Genomic DNA, 17,601 nt, shown 5'->3' on the forward strand with positions numbered 1-17,601 from the left:
GGTGGTGCACCGTAGCGGCGGGAGCGGACGGAGCTACGGGCTCGGGTAGTCAGGTGGTCGGCCCTGTCCACGCCGCCTGCAAGTGACCGCCCTTCTCCCCGCGCCCCGCCGGAGAGGGGGAGAGGAGGCCGGGCGGAGTGGGGGGAGATGAGACCAGCGGGAGAGGGGGAAAGAGGCGACGCCTCGCCGCCGCTCGCCCGCCCCCCCCCCCCCCCCCCCCCCCCCCCCCGCGTCTCCCGTCCCTCTGCTCTGGCCGCGCACCGCCCACGCTCGGAGCCGCCGCTTGCCCGCCGTCGCACTCGCCCACCGCTTGCCGCAGCCGCGCTCGCCTGGAGACGCCGCCGCTCCGCCTGTTCTAGCGCGTTGACGTAGCCCCTCCACCTACTCCAGCCGTGCGCTTGCCCATCGCCGCCCGCCGCCGGCAAAGGGAGAGGAGAGGAAAGAGAAGAGGAGAGAAAAGAGAAGAGAAAATAAACTGTAGCTGACATGTGGGCCCCACAAATTTTTTTTAATTTTTTTTTGCTGACTAGGATACCACGTCAGCGAAACCACCCACATATACTGCCGAGGGACCTCCGGTGAACGGTTTGAGTAAGTTTAGAGGCGAACATTTCTGGTTTTATAGTTGAGGGACTAAAAAAATCTCGCTGTTAAGTTGAGGGACCTCCGGTGAACTTATTCCAAACACGTCCCTTCATTTCCTTCGTAGTCGTCTCGCGTCTCCCTTCCTCCCCCCCTAAACCTGCGGCAAAAGTAAAACCCTACCTACAGCAGCAGCGGGCCAGCGGCGAGCAGTGTCCTGCCATGTCTCCCGCCGGCAACCCGTCGCGGTCAGCCTCCGCCTCCGCCATCTTGGCCGATACGGCCACTGGATACCACCTACTCAAGATCAATGGCTACTCCCTTACCAAGGGCACCCCCACCGGCTCGTTCCTCACTTCCAGCCGGTTCACCGTCGGCGGTCACCGCTGGCGGATCGAATACTACCCCAACGGGGCATCCGTCGACGCCGCTGATTACATATTGATCTACCTCGTACTAGATGAAAAGAGCAACGCGGATTTTTCGGTGCAGGCGAAGTACCAGATTAGTTTCGCTAACCAGGTGAAGATGCAACCTTCGTTAAAATACATTATGGTAAGAACTTTTATTCGTGGGTGTTCTTGGACTTGGGGCTATAAGAAGTTCATCAAAAGGGAAGATTTCGAGAAGTCTGACGATCTCAGGGATGACTCCTTCACCATCCGGTGCGACATTCTTGTCCTCCGCAAGATCCGCGCCGAGGAGACGACCGAGATACTCCCCGCTGCTGAATCCTTTGTATCCGTGCCCCCGTCTGACATGAACCAGCAGTTCGGTGACCTGCTGGAGACCGAGAAGGGCGCGGATGTGGTGTTCGAGGTCGGCGGCCAGACGTTCGCGGCGCACCGGTGCGTGCTCGCGGCGCGGTCGCCGGTCTTCAGAGCGGAGCTCTACGGCTTGATGAAGGAAGGCGACACTACTGGAGTCGTGCGCGTTGAAGAAATGGAGGCGCAAGTGTTCAAGGTGTTGCTCCGCTTTCTGTACACTGACTCGTTGCCGGAGATGAAGGAGGAAGACGTCATGTGCAGCATCTGCTCGTCGCGGCGGACCGGTACAACCTGGAGAGGCTCAAACTGATCTGCGAGGAGAAGCTGTGCAAGTACATTAGCGTGGGCACCGTGTCGAACATCCTGGCGCTGGCTGATCAGCACCGCTGTGACGGGCTGAAGAAAGCGTGCTTCAATTTTCTTGGCTCACCGGCGAACCTGAGTGCTGTCGTCGCCGGTGACGGCTTCAAGCATCTGTCCAAGATTTGCCCCTCTCTTATGGAAGAGCTGGTTGTCAAACTGGCACTTCCAGCTACTCAAGCTTAGTGACCTGTGTTATTGCAATGGCCAATGGTAGTTTTTTGGTTTCTGAATCGGAACCTTTGTCATCAGGTAGTTGGCTTCTCTTCTTTTATGCAGGCATATGCAGCTGAACTCCCTGTGTTTAGGTCTTATGACTACATCATCTATCCTAAGCAGAAGTTAGAAAGTACTTCCACTTCATCTCTGCTTTTTTACTATCTCTGCAGCTTCAGTATTCAATCTGGAATGGATTTTCACATCTTACCTGGTATTGAACTTCTATTTGACACGCTTGATTTCAATGACAGGATGTAACATAGCAATTTATCTATTAATTCGATAAAGTCATTAGTTTCCTTTTATTTTTAGGAAAGGTTGTTTACTATATCTTTAGGAAAGTTTGTGTCGTGTCCAATGAGGACTAGTATCTATCCATGAGTATAAATATGTACATCCGAGGTCCCTGTAATCTATCTCCCTCTTTTCCAAGGTTTTTTTTTTTATCATCGATGGAACTCGGCACCTGACGCGGGGTTGTGTCACCTTCGATCTCCAGCGAAGGGGTAAGCTCTAACTTCCACCGGCCATAGAAATTGTATCAGCTGTATTGGTGTTGTTCGAGGCTGCATCGCTTCGACCTCTTGGATCACTCTAGTTATGTTGATATATTTTGCCGATCCAATATTTATATTCTGCCTCTAATTGTATTGTGTTTAGAGACGCATCGGTTTAGTTGGGACTGTCTCGATTAGGTCTGATCCTCTGAGTTAGTCAATATATATTCACAATCGTAATGTTGTTTTAGATAGATTTATTATATCCATCACATTAGACCGATTTATCGGCTCATTGTGTATTAGATTATTATATACAATGTGGTGCTGCATCGGTTAGGTTTGACCTACTAGATTTTTGTTGATAATCTAAATCTTGTTAAATCGAAGGTTCATGATAACATTTTATCATAGTACTAGCAGATAAGTTATCTTGATACAGAAATTTCAGTCGATGTATAGGTTAACCATCGAGCCTACACTTAATTAATATTTACTTTGTTACATCAATATCGACCAATTGATTCATTACTTCATCATATTATCATCAGTTGATTACCTTTATATCATTATTTATTAAATTGTTAGAATCTACATCGAATGCATATCCGATTGCTCAAAACCCTATCGACATCGGCTAGTATTGCTACATCGGCTTATTGGTCGATTCGCTCTTTGGTTATCAATTCATTTATCTTGTCAGTTGCATGATCAAACTGAATAGTACGCTCGCATCTCATCAATATATTTAGGACCTGCACTAAAGTTAAGCAGATATCCAGGCCTTCGTGCTTGTCCGTGCCCGCGGCCGCATCATCTTACCACCTGGGGAGGGTGGAGGAAGAATATGAAACGGATCCTATGTGCAGATGTATTGTGGTTTATATGATGATAAAAAAAGTGACGTCGATGACATTAGTTCTTATTTTAAAAAACTTTGGTCGCACTCCCGCATACTATGGCAGGAAACTGCCTATCCATTTATCGTGTGATTTCTAAAAAAAACCATCTAGGTTTTTTTACCCTTAGATTTATATCCAACAAACAACAAAAGAAAATAAAATATATATATTTACTTACACAATATTTTTTTATCAAAATTACAATGCACTTACATGACATATCAACTGAATTTACAATTGCAGTTTTAGTTATATAGGACTGTAATTTTATATTTTAAAGAAAATAACAAATACATATTTACTTACATAATATTTTTTTTCAAAATTACAGTGCACTTACATGTCATATCAACTGAATTTACAAATATAATTTTAGTTTATAGTACTATAATTTTATATTTTATTTAGTTTCACATGTCTTAATTTTCAACCGTTAAATAAATCAATTTTTATTTAGATGTTTAACATACGTTAAATTTGCTGTATCAATTAATGCTTAATTTGACATGTAAATTAACATAGAGATATTCCTTAATCTGACCTATGGAAATTACATACTTCATGCATTTTATTCGCACGACAATACTGACCCATGCTGACTCTCTAGCGACTTAGAGGCTGTTTGGTTGCCACGCTGAGACAAATATGCCTGGCCAGAGACAAGCCGGAGAAAAAATATATCTTGTTTGGTTGGTGTCTGAGGCAATCCATACCTTCCCTGGCCTGAGCTCTCCGGCAGCTCAATCAGCCTCAGTCAGGCGACCAAAATTGGTGGCCTGAGTTGCATGCAGTGCCAGGCCTCTTGATTAGCTGAAGTACTTCTGTACTAATTCTTGAATTAGAGTAATTCTCTCACGCTGCAGCTGGTTGCTTCTTTTGCATGCACTATCTTTTGATTGGAAAATGTGTCGAACTGCTCTCCACTTGATTTGCTAAAGATATGATAAGAAATTATGTAAAAAAAAATTCTCCCTATATTCATATTATAAGTTGCTTTGACTTTTTTCCTAATCAAACATGTTTAAGGTTAACCAATTTTATAAAAAAAATAGTAATATTTTCAACACAAAATAAACATATTATTAAAACATATTCAACGTTAGCTCCGTTCAATAAAACTAATTTTGTGTTATAGATGTTGCTAGATTTTTCTACAAATTTAGTAAACTTAAAAAGGTTTGACTAAAAAAATTAAAACAACTTATAATATGAAGCGGAGGTAATGCTATTAAACTCCAAGCTTAAAAAGATAAAGATAATAGATAATATTAGTTTTAAGTGTTCTCAGGCACAGGTCACCAGCCAAACAGGTTTCTTTCAGGCATGTCTCTCAGGCATGAACCACTCCCACCTCATGCAACACTCAGGCACGGATTTTTCTCAGGCATGGTGCTCAGGTCACCAATCAAACAGGCTCTTAATCCACGGCAATTGCTGCAAATCTTGGCGCAAAAATCTTACGGCAAATAAAAAACGTCAAATAACAGGGAAAAAATTACGACAGATGACGAGCAAAATCGTATGGCGGTGCTTTTTTGCCCGCGATCCGATCTAGATAATCCACACGCTGCCACAGTCCCACGCTGGGCTCTGAACCTACATGGGCCGTAAATTCTCCTAGAAGCCTCCATCCAGTGCTCGGCCCGTCACGCGGGCCACCACGTAATTAGGCCCTACCAGAGCCCACACAAATTATGGGATTCCAGTCCAATCAAATCCACTCGAGACGTAAAAACACCTCCTTTCCTTTCCCAACCAGGCGGCGGCGGCGGCGGCGGCGTAGGGATAAAAACGGACGGAAACTAGCTTTATCATATTCGTTTTCATTTTTTTTTGGGGAATCAGAATCGGAATCGAAAACTCGGATACGGAAATGAAATCGAATATTATCGAATATAGATACGGAGCGAATACGAGACGGAACGAATACGGTAGTGAATATTTACCGGTATATAAAAAACCCCTCAAATTGAGTTTCTTGATCAAGGAAGAGATATCGCTTATTATTTTAGTTCAACATCTTCAACATTTATATGATCAATTTTGTAGACGGTCCACAACAGTATGTGAAAATCGATTTTCATGGCTATTCCTCCTAGAGATCCATATGCAAATATGATTATCATTTTCTATTCCTAAGACATTTTACTAGATATATAACTTACTTACCATTGTATAAATTGGAGATGTTATTTATTTTACTTCACATCTTCGAAACTTGTAATGTTTGTTTTATACTTTAAATGCTTTCAAATACAAATGTTATAAACTACAAAGTGGTAGATCCCGTTGAGCTCTACAACTTTGATATGGAACACATCTCCATCAGATGTCGTTCGAATTGTAGGTCTGAGATTTTGTAAAAATTAATATGGTATATTATAATGAATATTTAGACCCTTAAATGACCTCAAATAAGAAAATAGTCAATAAGAAAGTTGTAGATCTCATCGAGCTCTACAATGTTGATATAAAGTTTGTCTCCATATGATTCCGTATGAAAAAGTTATGTATATATACGTGTTTTTTTCTAAAATTTCCTCAATGTCTGCGGATATCAAAAAAAAAATCCGGATAGTTTCCGACCGTTTTCCAATTCCGACGGATATTCGTTTTCGTTTCCGAGAAAAAAAATCCGAATTCGTCTCCGAATCCGAGAATTTCGGGATAGTTCCAACCAAAACTATCCGAATCCGAAAAATGGTCCGGACGAACGGAAACTATCCGAACCACTTTCACCCCTACGGCGGTGGTTCGGTCGCATCGCTCGTCTCCTCCGTTTCATGTCGCCCCCTCCATCTCTCCCCCCAAATCCGCGGTAAACCCTACAGCTTTTTGTTTGACTGCCTATACATCATGTGACAGATTTTTTTAGCCTCTATCATACAGATTTCTTACCCTTTGGAACAACATCTAACGGATGACATTAATATACACAAACAAAATACATAAGTAATTTTAGTGTATTTATGATGTAAGTCTAAAAATTGCATATGTAATTATAGTGTATTTACTATGTAAGTTTGAAAATTACATATGTAATTATAGTGTATTTACAATGTAAGTATGAAAATTACATATGTAATTATAGTGTATTTATGTTGTAAGTTTAAAAATTACATATGTAATTATAGCGTAAGTACGATGTAATTAGTATGCGTGGGATCATAAACAAAGTAGCATTGAAAAACACGCCTCAAATCGATAAATGATGGAGTCGGCAACTGGCAACTGCTGATTTGGGCTCAGACACCAGGGAACAGCAACGTAGACTTAGTTAGCAACTGAAGCAGATGCTAGCACGATAGTTAGCTGATCTCAAAAACCATCTAACGGCTTAAAAAACGAATGATAGAAGGCTCATAAATCTATCAAATGATAGTTAGTAATTCCGTTTTTTTTTTATTATTTTTTTAGAGAATGGTATTTTTTTATCCGGTCTCTACATCCAACCGAATATATACTGCTATTAAAATAGAGAATTTAGCCCCGCAAACAATCCAATCTAAAATTCACTCAATAAAAAAATTTAAACTTAAAATCTCGGGGTACTACTCAGTCAAACCAATAGGCTACGTGCCCTTTTATCCTCTGCCGCGGCGAGCAGTGTCTCCTGCCATGTCCCCTGCCGCCTGCCGCGGCAACCCGTCGCGGTCCGCCTCCGCCTCGGCCGTCGTGGTCGACACGGCCACCGGGTACCACCTCCTCAAGATCGAAGGCTACTCGCTCACCAAGGGCATCCCCACCAGCTTGAGCCTCAAATCCAGCCAGTTCACCGTCGGCGGCTACCGCTGGCGCATCGATTACTTCTCCAACGGAGACTGCGCGGACTCCGCCGATTACATATCGCTTTTTCTCTCGCTGGACGAAAGGGCCAACAAGGATGTGAAGGTGCGGGCGAGCTGGAGATTCCAGATTGGTTACACTGGCCATGTGGATAAGCCGCCTTCGTTGGCAACGGCGAAAGTATGCACTACTTTTGGTGTTGGACCTGATGGTTCTTGGTCTTGGGGTTATGACAGGTTTATTAGAAGGGAAGATTTTGAGAAGTCCGACAATCTCAGGGATGACTCTTTCACCATCCGGTGCGACATTGCCGTCGTCCGTCGATTCCGCGCCGAGGAGACGACCGAGATACTCCCTGTCGAAACCTTTGTATCCGTGCCCCCATCCGACATGAACCAGCAGTTCGGCGACCTGCTGGAGACCGAGAAGGGTGCTGACGTGGTGTTTGAGGTCGGCGGCGAGACGTTCGCGGCGCACCGGTGCGTGCTCGCGGCGCGGTCGCCGGTCTTCAGAGCGGAACTCTACAGCTCGATGAAGGAGGGTAACACTGCTGGAGTCGTGCGCATCGAAGACATGGAGGCGCAGGTGTTCAAGCTGCTGCTCCGCTTTGTGTACACCGACTCGTTGCCGGAGATCGAGAATGATGATGAAGACGTCATGTGCCAGCATCTGCTCGTCGCGGCGGACCGGTACAACCTGGAGAGGCTCAAGTTGATCTGCGAGGAGAAGTTGTGCAGCTACATTAGCGTGGACGCTGTATCGAACATCCTGGCGCTGGCTGATCAGCACCACTGCGACGGGCTGAAGAAAGCATGCTTTCATTTTCTGGCCTCACCGGCAAACCTGAATGCTGTCATCGCCAGTGATGGCCTCAAGCATCTGAGCAGGAGATTCCCCTCACTTATGGAAGAGCTGGTTGCCATGCTGGCGCCTCTGCTGAGTCATGCTTTAGTGATTTAGTGTTCAGGTGTTTGGTGTTCTTGCAATAGCAGTTTGTGCCTGTGTAGTTTCAGAATATGAACTTTTGTCATCTAGTAGTTCTCTTCTCTTTTTAGCATTGGAGGCATGCACATACTCCCTGTTATATATAGGCTTTTGTTATCAGTTGTATGAGAAATTTTGACATCCATCCTTAGCTGGGGAACTGGGGTTAGAAAGTACTACTACTACTTCACTTAGTCTGCATTTTTGCGTTCTGTGCAATTTCACTTCTAAATTTCATTGGATTGTCACTTGTTGCCTGGTGGTGAAACTTACATTTGGCATGCTTGATTTGGATGTAAGCATATGGCAATGAAAGCATTTGTGCTTTATGTCTTTTTGAAGGAGTAGTTAAAGAAGTTCCATCTCTGTTTTGATGTCACTTCATGTTATCTCTAGTATTGTTTCGATGTGAGATACCTGCTGTCAGATAATTTTAGTCTGATGATTCAAATAAACCAAGGTTCAGAGCTTGTGCGGCTCCAAAAAAAAAAAGGAAACTAGTTATGCTATCTTCCCTTTTGAATGTATCTGGAAAACCAAACTTCCTTCAAACCAAGGTTTTTTTATGGTTTTTGATCAAGAATATTGTCTGGACTAGAGAATAATTTGAAGAAATGAGGATGACAGGGGTCCAACACTAGTGTCTTTTCGTTGTTCTGAAGATTCGTTTATCATTTCTTCAGGTGTCCAGTGTCCTGTTGCAATTTCTTCAGTTGTAAGAAACCTATGGATATTTATGTAATCGTCATTGTCTTGCCTTTTCTCCCATGTTCTCCAAGAAAATCTCTACCTTCTGCTCATTTGATCCAAGAATATCAGGTTCAGTTTTGATCGTTCATTGCATTTTGACAGGTTCGGCAAGTTTTCTTATTGTCGTACTCGTATCCTCCTTCATATGAGTCAAAACTCAAAACTTAAAAAAGGCGCAATTGATCAACAGAAGTGTTACCTTAGGAAGTTAAATCTTACAGCAGAGGGCAATGCCGGTACGTTACAGCACACACATAACTGAATCATGAAACAAGTCTATATGGAGCCAGATTACAGTAAACGCATGACTAAATTATGAACCATTGATGCAGTAAAATTCATCTGATTCTTCAGTAGACGACATATTGACTAGCAGTCCTCGATTCCGTTGACTAACTCATGGATGGATTTGGTTGAAACGGAGCATGGACGTGTAGATGACCACTTGCACCGTCCTCACTCATAGCGTTGTCCCTTTGCCGGAGAACAGGGACGGATCCACGAAAAAGTAATAGGGAGTTAAACAAACCATACAAAACTATAACCTTCTCTTCTAATGAATGTATGATATAAAATTTTAGTGGGGGCTCTTATGGTTACAATGCCAGCAGTAAGGACTTGAGACCCCCATAGCTCCCATAATAGATCCGCCCCTGCCAGAGAACACATCACATTGCCGGAGAGGATCCAACGGTGCACGGTGAATGGATTTGGCATCTCCAACATGCGATGTTTTATATTATTATTATCTTTTGCTTGTATTTTAGTTTCATGTTTTGCTTCCCGTCCTACTAGTTGTTGGAGGCCCAGTAACCATATGAAAGGCCCCGATTAATTTCCGTGTCATTCACAAAATCCCAAACCAGCGAGCCAGCGAGGCAAGGCAACCAAGCCGCCGTCCGTACGTGCCCCACTCCGCGCTAAACCCTACCGGAGCAGCGGCAAGGCAAGCCGGCGGCCGGCAACTTAGTGTCCTGCCATGCCCTCCTCCGCCAACGGCCATGGCAACTCGTCGACGCGGTCCACCTCCGCCATCGTGGTCGACCGGGTGACCGGGCACCACCTCTTCAAGATCGATGGCTACTCGTTCACCAAGGAGACCCCCACCGGCACGGCCATCGCATCCGGCGAGTTCACCGTCGGCGGCTACCGCTGGAGAATCGAGTACTACCCCAACGGGAGAGGCAAGAAATCCGCCGATTACATATCGCTTTACCTCTCGCTAGACAAGAACATCAACGGGAAGGTGAAGGTGAAGGTGAAGGTGAAGTACCAGTTTGATCTGGCCGATAGGGTGAAGAAGCAACTTTCGCTGATATCCAAGCCAGTAAGAACCTTTTGGTCGTGCCGATTCTTGGTCCTGGGGTTTCCCAAAGTTTATGAAGAGGAGAAAATTCGAAAAGTCTAAATATCTCAGGGACGACTGTTTCACCATTCGGTGTGACATAGTCGTCATGCGTGAGATTCGCCCTGAGGAAGCAACATTTGTGTCCGTTCCCCCATCCGACCTGAAGCAGCAGCTCGGAGACCTCCTCGAGACCGGGAAGGGCGCCGACGTGGTGTTTGAGGTCGGCGGCGAGACGTTCGCCGCACACCGGTACGTGCTCGCGGCTCGGTCACCGGTGTTCAACGCGGAGTTCTTCGGCTCGATGAAGGAGAGCGACGCCGTCGCCGGAGGAGTCGTGCGCATCGAAGAGATGGAGGCTCGGGTGTTCAAGCTGTTACTCCGCTTCGTATACACTGACTCGTTGCCGAAGATGAAGGAGGAAGACATCATGTGCCAGCATCTGCTCGTCGCTGCGGATCGTTACAACCTGAAGAGGCTCAAGCTGATCTGCGAGAAGAAGTTGCGCAAGTACATTAGCGTGGGTACCGTGGCGAACATCCTGGCACTGGCTGATCAGCACTACTGCGATGGGCTGAAGAAGGCGTGCTTCAACTTTCTCGGCTCATCGGTGAATCCGCCGGTGGCTTCGATAATCTGAGCAGGAGCTGCCCCTCTTATGAAAGAGCTGGTTGCCATGTTGGCACCTCCAAATTAAATTGATTTACTTAGTGTGTAGTACTGGTGGTTTGTAATTTATGGTTTCTGAAACATTGTTTTTATTGAAACGAAGGCAAACCTTGCTTTGTTCTGAACCATTGTCATCGATCAGGTAGTTAGAAAGTATACAGTAATACAGATACACTTTTTTATCTAAGCGTTTATATATGACATTATTTTTGTTAGAATAGGTGTCAAATATACTAGTCCTACTAGAAGTTGGACTTGGAATTAAAATAGGTGTAGAGTGAAGTTAGAGTCGGAGAGGGGGCATCACAATATAATCATGATGACTATAATGTAGCGTAGACACGCAGAGAGATGATGGCGGCGTGGTCATGGACTCGTAGCGGATGCTATGTTAATTGGAGAGGAGCGCCCATAATTAAAGCCTCGAGGATGTAAGTTTCGGCTGAACTTCATTAACAAATATCATGTTTTCCTATGTCGTCATCTAGCGTGCCTTAGGTGATCAATGACTGAAGTGATCGAGAAAGTTAGTCGTCGTTCCGCTATATCAACTAACTTTTATACCATTTTTTGTTTAAAAGAGGGTAAAAACTTTACCTCTTGTATATTGATTGAGCAGAAGAAATGTAGACTAGTATAAACTCAGGACACCTAGATCTAACGAGGCAGAGGCAAGCGTGGCAAGACGCCTGATGCAACAACTACAGTGAGCAAGGAGGAGAAGGAGGCTGTGGAAGTTTGGAAGCGGCCTCACGGCGGTGTGAGGCTGCAGGCTTCGGTCGGTGTCTCCGATCTAGCGTCGTCCCGGCGGGAGGGGCCAAATCTGCACAGAGGTAGGTGCCCAGCAGACCGGTGGCTGCGAGGCGGTTCCAGACTTCCAGCTAGTCTCCCCACCGTCAAAGCAGGCCAACGAACATTCATGCGGCTGCAATTACGTGTAAGATTTTTGTACGGATGGTCAACTTACATAATTTCTTCAAAATACTGCAAAACATGTCAATATACAATACTAGTGTAGAATGAACAAAATTGTATCATGATATATAAATAAGTGCGTGTTTTCTATCTTTTTTTCTCTTCATACAAGTTTTTTTCCCCTCTTTTTTATATACCTAGGACTTGGGGTAGGGTATTTTTGGATGGTCAATCGCCTGCCATTACCACCATCTAGATCCACCCATGAGCTTGGGCATAGAGGGTTTGGTTATAGATGGCCATAAGGCCTGACGGCCCGGCCCATGGCACGGCCATTTGGCCTGGCCCAAACACAACACGGTATGACTGATGTCGGGCCCATGCTAGCCGGTAGATGGGCATAAGGCCTGGGCCGACGCCTTGGCACGGTGGGCCGGCCCGGCACAACAGTGTCAAAGAAAATAATTGAGGGACCCAAAATAGACTTAATCTAGCCTTATAAGGCACTATCCAAAGAGAAGAGGGATATAAAATAGACTTATTCTGCCATATAAGATACAACCCAAATCACGATGGACTCTTTGCCTTTGGGCTGGCCCGGCACGGTCCAAATCTTATTGGGCCGTGCCTAGGCCGTGGGTGTAGCCCATGAGCAAGCACGGTCCCGCCTGGCGTGTAGGTCAGGTCATGCTGGCACGATTGACCTTGGCCCAGGCCCTATTGTGCCTGGCCATGCTCGGGCCGGGTAGCCCATTTGGGCTTCTATAGGTTTGGTAGCTCGGTGGTGTGATGAATTTTTGTGCTAAAAATTCATAGAAGAAATAATAATTTATTGGGCATTTAGTTTTATATGAGAATATTATTTGCAGCCCAATTATACTGAATATATGTGAGGCGTGTCTTTATGACGTGTGGGCTCGAAAAATTCAAATATCACATGGTGTCTGAATATAATCAATATTGGACTCGTTTTGTTGTGTATTTCAAATAGAAAATAATGGTTCAAACAGAATTCAAATTTGATGCACAATTGAAGAGATATACACTTGAAAAGAGAAGAGATCAACTAGTACTAGCAGTATACCCATTAATCGGTTTGCTAATTCACCGGTGGGTAATTATCACGGGTAACAAATTCAAATAAGACGTGGGGCCCACTGTCATCAGCCATAGTGATTATCTCCAGCACCAGCATCTCTATCCGCATGCATGACGCATTAGGTGGCTGGCATCGGCACTTATCTGCAGCAGCAGATCGATTAGGCCTAAACCAAACGCGTCATCACGCTGGATTTGCGGGAGGGTAAGCCTAAGCCGTTTGAGGCGATGGCTGCCTATATAAAGCAGTCGACCCCCTCGTCGCAGAAGGAAGCACACATAAACGGCGGAAGCGCTGCGCGGCTCAGCAGCAATATGCCCTAGAGAGGTACACACCCGCACCCACATATATTCGCAGAGAGAGATCAGTAAGAAGATGCACGCCTATGGCGCAGGGTGCGGATCGCGGATCAGCGATCTGTAGTCGCCGGTGCTGATGGCATCTCTATCGGCGAGTCTTCAACAAGAAGCTGATCTCGTTCTCCGTCAAGCTGCTTATCCAAGATAACACAACAACGCCGTAGTGCTGTGCAGATATTATGCATAGCCCGGCATTATCTCCTAGAGGAAGCGAATATACACCGTAGTGTTGTGCAGTTGCGCAGCTCGATCGGTGAAATAGCAAAGTGGAGCACTGACGAATATGTCGTGGACGCGTTGTGAACATGTAACCATGGATATAAATATCCCCAGCGGCGCATGCGCACGCACACATCATCTTTGTCAAGCGATTAATATGAGCTTCAAATAAATACAAGGCGAGCCTGATCCTCGTGAGGGTTGGACCGTCTAAATTATCAATATCAAATATTGGATGTGGATATTTATTTATATAAACTTGGGATGAGTTTGAGTCTTATTGGCATCAGACCAACCATGATTTATACATATTTATATTCATGCCGGATGAGTCACATATTGCCTTGTGCATATCATGTACAGGAGCAATTCCTCCTCTCTCCAAATTCTACCGGATGGACGAGAGCAATTCTCACAATTCCTGAAGACAAGCATTATTCGCTAAATAAAACAACGCTAGCCATGAGGGCGAGGCGTGCAGATTTAAAACACACGTCGACATCGTGGCCGAGTGTCGACGAGATGAAATGGCCGATTTATCAATATTTGTGCTACGTCCGAGACCGATGAGGCCAGGCGACGTATTGGCTAAAGCTAACAAGGCTGCAGCTATTCATTCATTTCATTTGTCTATGACCGACGAGGCTAGACGAAACCATGGCCGAGTACCGACAAGGCCAGGTCACTATACTATTAACACGTCTAAAATGGACGGGAACCGGATACACCATTGCTGGGCACCGACGAGGCAAAAGCAACCACAAAATCCATGTTTGATGAAGGCCGGGATACATGATTGGGCACCGACGAGACAAAAGTCACCCGCTTCACCAAATTCCCTCTACACACCGACGTAATGGTAGTGTACTGTGACTGGGTTTTGGTGAAACAAAGCCACCCGTTACACATTCACTATATTCACCGTTAAATATGCACCAACCTCAACCTTCGGCGAGCAGTTAATTTTGAAGACGACGATCACAAAGCGCAGCTTAATCGGAGGTATTCCATAGGCTCGTCCTGTAGATGTAATTAACCGGTAGCCTCATTGCTAGGCGTCGGGAATCAGCGGACTGCACGCAATCTCCAGTCAGCATACCTTTCCATTAAGCATTCCTCGCGAAGACAAAAGGCGAACTCCTGCCAGAGCCCTCATGTATTTGTAAACATTCATGTTAATGAATCATGATTAATAAAATACAGGGTTTCCCTATTTTCTGTGTGTTCGTTGTTTTGTTTTCATCAAACAGGTGGATTTGTGATGGCAACCAACGGCCTTGTCCCTGAGCTCACCGCCCACGCCCTGAGCTCGCCGCCGCCCGAGAACCGCCACCGAAGTCGCAACTAGAGCAGCTGCCTCCTGTGGAGTCTAGTGGACGTGGAGGGAGGAGGAGATGTTGGATCTAGAGGGAGAGGGTTGGATATAGAGGGAGAAGGACAGGGTTGGATATGGAGGGAGGAGGAGAGGATAAGGACAGATAGGTAGATAAGGAGCGGTGGGGTTGAATTTTTTAATGGCGTGATTTTTTCAAGGGCGACGCTCTTCAGATTTTCGCTGGCGGTAGGATAGGAGGCCCGCCAGCAAAAATAGCGAAAAGAGGGTTATTTTTGCAAGTGGACTTCTTAACCTACCATCAGCGAAAACAGATTTTCGCTAGCAATCCTAAACCTTCTATCCCTCGTTAGAATTTCACAAGCGGATTACTCATATGACCGCCAACGAAAAAAATAGGACACTGTCATAAAAAATCATTTTTCTAATAGTTTGTAACACCCACGTGGAGGGGCGAGTAGAGGCTGCCCAACGATGGGGTGTCGTCGCGTTGGTGTCCCCGTGGATGGTTATACAGGTTGGATCGGCGACAACGTCTTTTTGAGTGGGTGTAGTGAACCGGGCTTGAGTTTGCTGGTTCTAGCAACGGCGATGCCTTCATACATCGAACGTTGCGGTGTTTCCATACGGAAGAGGCTCCTCCGACATAAAGTGAGAAGGACATGGTCACTGACGTGTGGGCCCATGAAGGTGGGCCCCACCTGTCAGGGACCCACGTCCCTCTGACTTTACGTAGGAGCTCCGTCCGTTTCCATACTGCTCGGGAGTCTTCAGGTGAAAATCAACTCCAGCTTGAGGGAGATGGCCAATGGGCGGCGGCGCCATGCTTGTTCTGCTTGAATGTGTCGTCACTAACGTATTACTAGGATAAATTTCCTTTGAAAAGAGAAGATGGACGATATGAAAAAACTTTTCAGTGCGCAAAAGGAGGAAATAGGACGGAGAAACGGAGGAGAATTTCTTGACTCCAATTGTCCAAACGAACCGTGTGTGAGCAGGACTATCAAATAGGCAGAAGAAGATTGTGATTCTGCTCAAGGTTCAGTCCACATCGATCTGCTTTTCTCACGTCTCCCTTTATCAATCCATCACATATTCTATTTTGGGATTGCTTCAGTTTTAGTTTTACCTTTGAGAGGATTATTTTTACTTTCCCTTTATTTCCTGGAGGCCCAGTAACCAACAGAGGCATGACGAAACCCCACGAGATTCCCATCGGTTTCATTGTTTCAAACTCCGCCGTAATAAGTCAGTGGCAACCCGGCGTCAAGTCATGTACGTACGTCCTGCCTGCCATGTCTTCTTCCGTCGCCGGCCATGGCAACTCGTCGCGGTCGACCTCCGCCATCGTGGTCGACAAGGCGAATGGGTACCACCTCCTTAAGATCAACGGGTATTCGCTCACCAAGGGAACATCCAACGGCAAGCCACTGCTGGCGCATATACTACTACCCCAACGGGAACCTCGCCGAGTCCGCCAATCACATGTCCCTTTTCCTATGGCTCGACGAGAAATCCACCAAGGATGTGAAGCTGCAAGCGGCCAAGCGCGGTTGAAGTTCCGGATTAATGGCGGTGGTCAGATGGATAATCCGCCTAATTCGCTTGCAATGTCGGAAGTAAAAACATTTTGTGAGGGTTGTATGTCTTGGGGTCATAGCAATTTCATCGAAAGGGAAGATTTCGAGAAGTCCAAGAATCTCAGGGATGACTCGTTCACCGTCCGGTGCGACATCGTCGTCGTCTGCAAGATCCGCGTCGAGGAGACGACGGAGATCGCCTTCCCCGGCGAGGCCTTGATCATGCCCGTGCCCCCATCCAACATGAACCAGCAGCTCGGCGACCTGCTGGAGACCGGGAAGGGCGCGGACGTGGTGTTTGAGGTTGCCGGCCAGACATTCGCGGCGCGGTCGCCGGTCTTCAGCGTGGAGCTCTACGGTCCGATGAAGGAGAGCGAACCCACCGGGGTCGTGCGCGTCCAAGACATGGAGGCGCAGGTGTTCAAAGCGTTGCTCCGCTTCATGTACACCGACTTGTTGCCGAAGATGGAGGAGGAGGAAGGCGTCATGTGCCAGCATCTGCTCGTCGCGGCGGATCGGTACAACCTGGAGAGGCTCAAGCTGATCTGCGAGGAGAAGCTGTGCAAGCAGTACGTTAGCGTGCACACGGTATCGAGCTTGTTGGTGCTAGCTGATCAACACCATTGCTACTGGCTGAAGAAAGCGTGCGTGAATTTTAGCCTGAGCAGGAGCTGGCTCTCTCTCCTGAAACGGTTGCATATCGGTTGGTTCTTGCTTTCTTTGCACTAATTCCTTTGGATTGCTTTATCTCTTTGCTAAGATGATACACAAATAAACCATGTCTCTGTTTTGGTGTAGCTAGGTCATGGGCTCATGGGAATGGCTTCTGTAAGCCCTCCGAATAATAACTCTATCGTGTAAGTTTAGCTTACGGCTCGTGCTCGTGCAGTGCCTTATTGAAAGTTTAGATGATTAACAGAAAAGGAAAAAAAACAGACGACTAATAAATAACAATGCTATATAAATTTCACAACTATAGACAAGTGTACCAGGCCTAGTGTGTGAGGCTGCATACTCTTGTACCAGGCCATGACTATTGACTAGCATGGCGATGGTTTGTGAATAGATCTAACCGGCGTTGCTAATTCGACGTTGCAAATTAGCAGTACAATGCAATACGGGTAAATCACATTAGACTGACACAAGATTGTTCTGATTAATCATCTAAAGGCATGAGTTCATCTTAAAGGAAGAACGAGTGTACAGTGGAGTATTTCAAGACAGAGAGATTGCTC

The 17,601-nt window shown here is 46.0% G+C and overlaps 1 protein-coding gene and 3 pseudogenes across 1 annotated transcript; all 4 read left to right on the forward strand.

Annotated features, from left to right (window-relative positions):
- The first annotated feature begins 804 nt into the window (after positions 1 to 804).
- LOC127753242 (BTB/POZ and MATH domain-containing protein 1-like) lies at positions 805 to 1,895 on the forward strand (annotated as a pseudogene).
- Positions 1,896 to 6,933: 5,038 nt separating this feature from the next.
- Positions 6,934 to 8,073, forward strand: LOC127785878 (BTB/POZ and MATH domain-containing protein 1-like). Its single transcript, XM_052313235.1, has one exon. The coding sequence runs from the start codon at positions 6,946 to 6,948 to the stop codon at positions 8,071 to 8,073; it is 1,128 nt and encodes a 375-aa protein (XP_052169195.1). The 5' UTR covers positions 6,934 to 6,945.
- Positions 8,074 to 9,826: 1,753 nt separating this feature from the next.
- LOC127753288 (BTB/POZ and MATH domain-containing protein 1-like) lies at positions 9,827 to 10,889 on the forward strand (annotated as a pseudogene).
- Positions 10,890 to 16,081: 5,192 nt separating this feature from the next.
- On the forward strand, positions 16,082 to 17,095 carry LOC127785879 (BTB/POZ and MATH domain-containing protein 1-like; annotated as a pseudogene).
- Positions 17,096 to 17,601: the final 506 nt, after the last annotated feature.

This window comes from Oryza glaberrima, chromosome 10, assembly GCF_000147395.1.
Source record: "Oryza glaberrima chromosome 10, OglaRS2, whole genome shotgun sequence".
In the NCBI taxonomy this organism is placed as follows: Eukaryota; Viridiplantae; Streptophyta; class Magnoliopsida; order Poales; family Poaceae; genus Oryza; species Oryza glaberrima.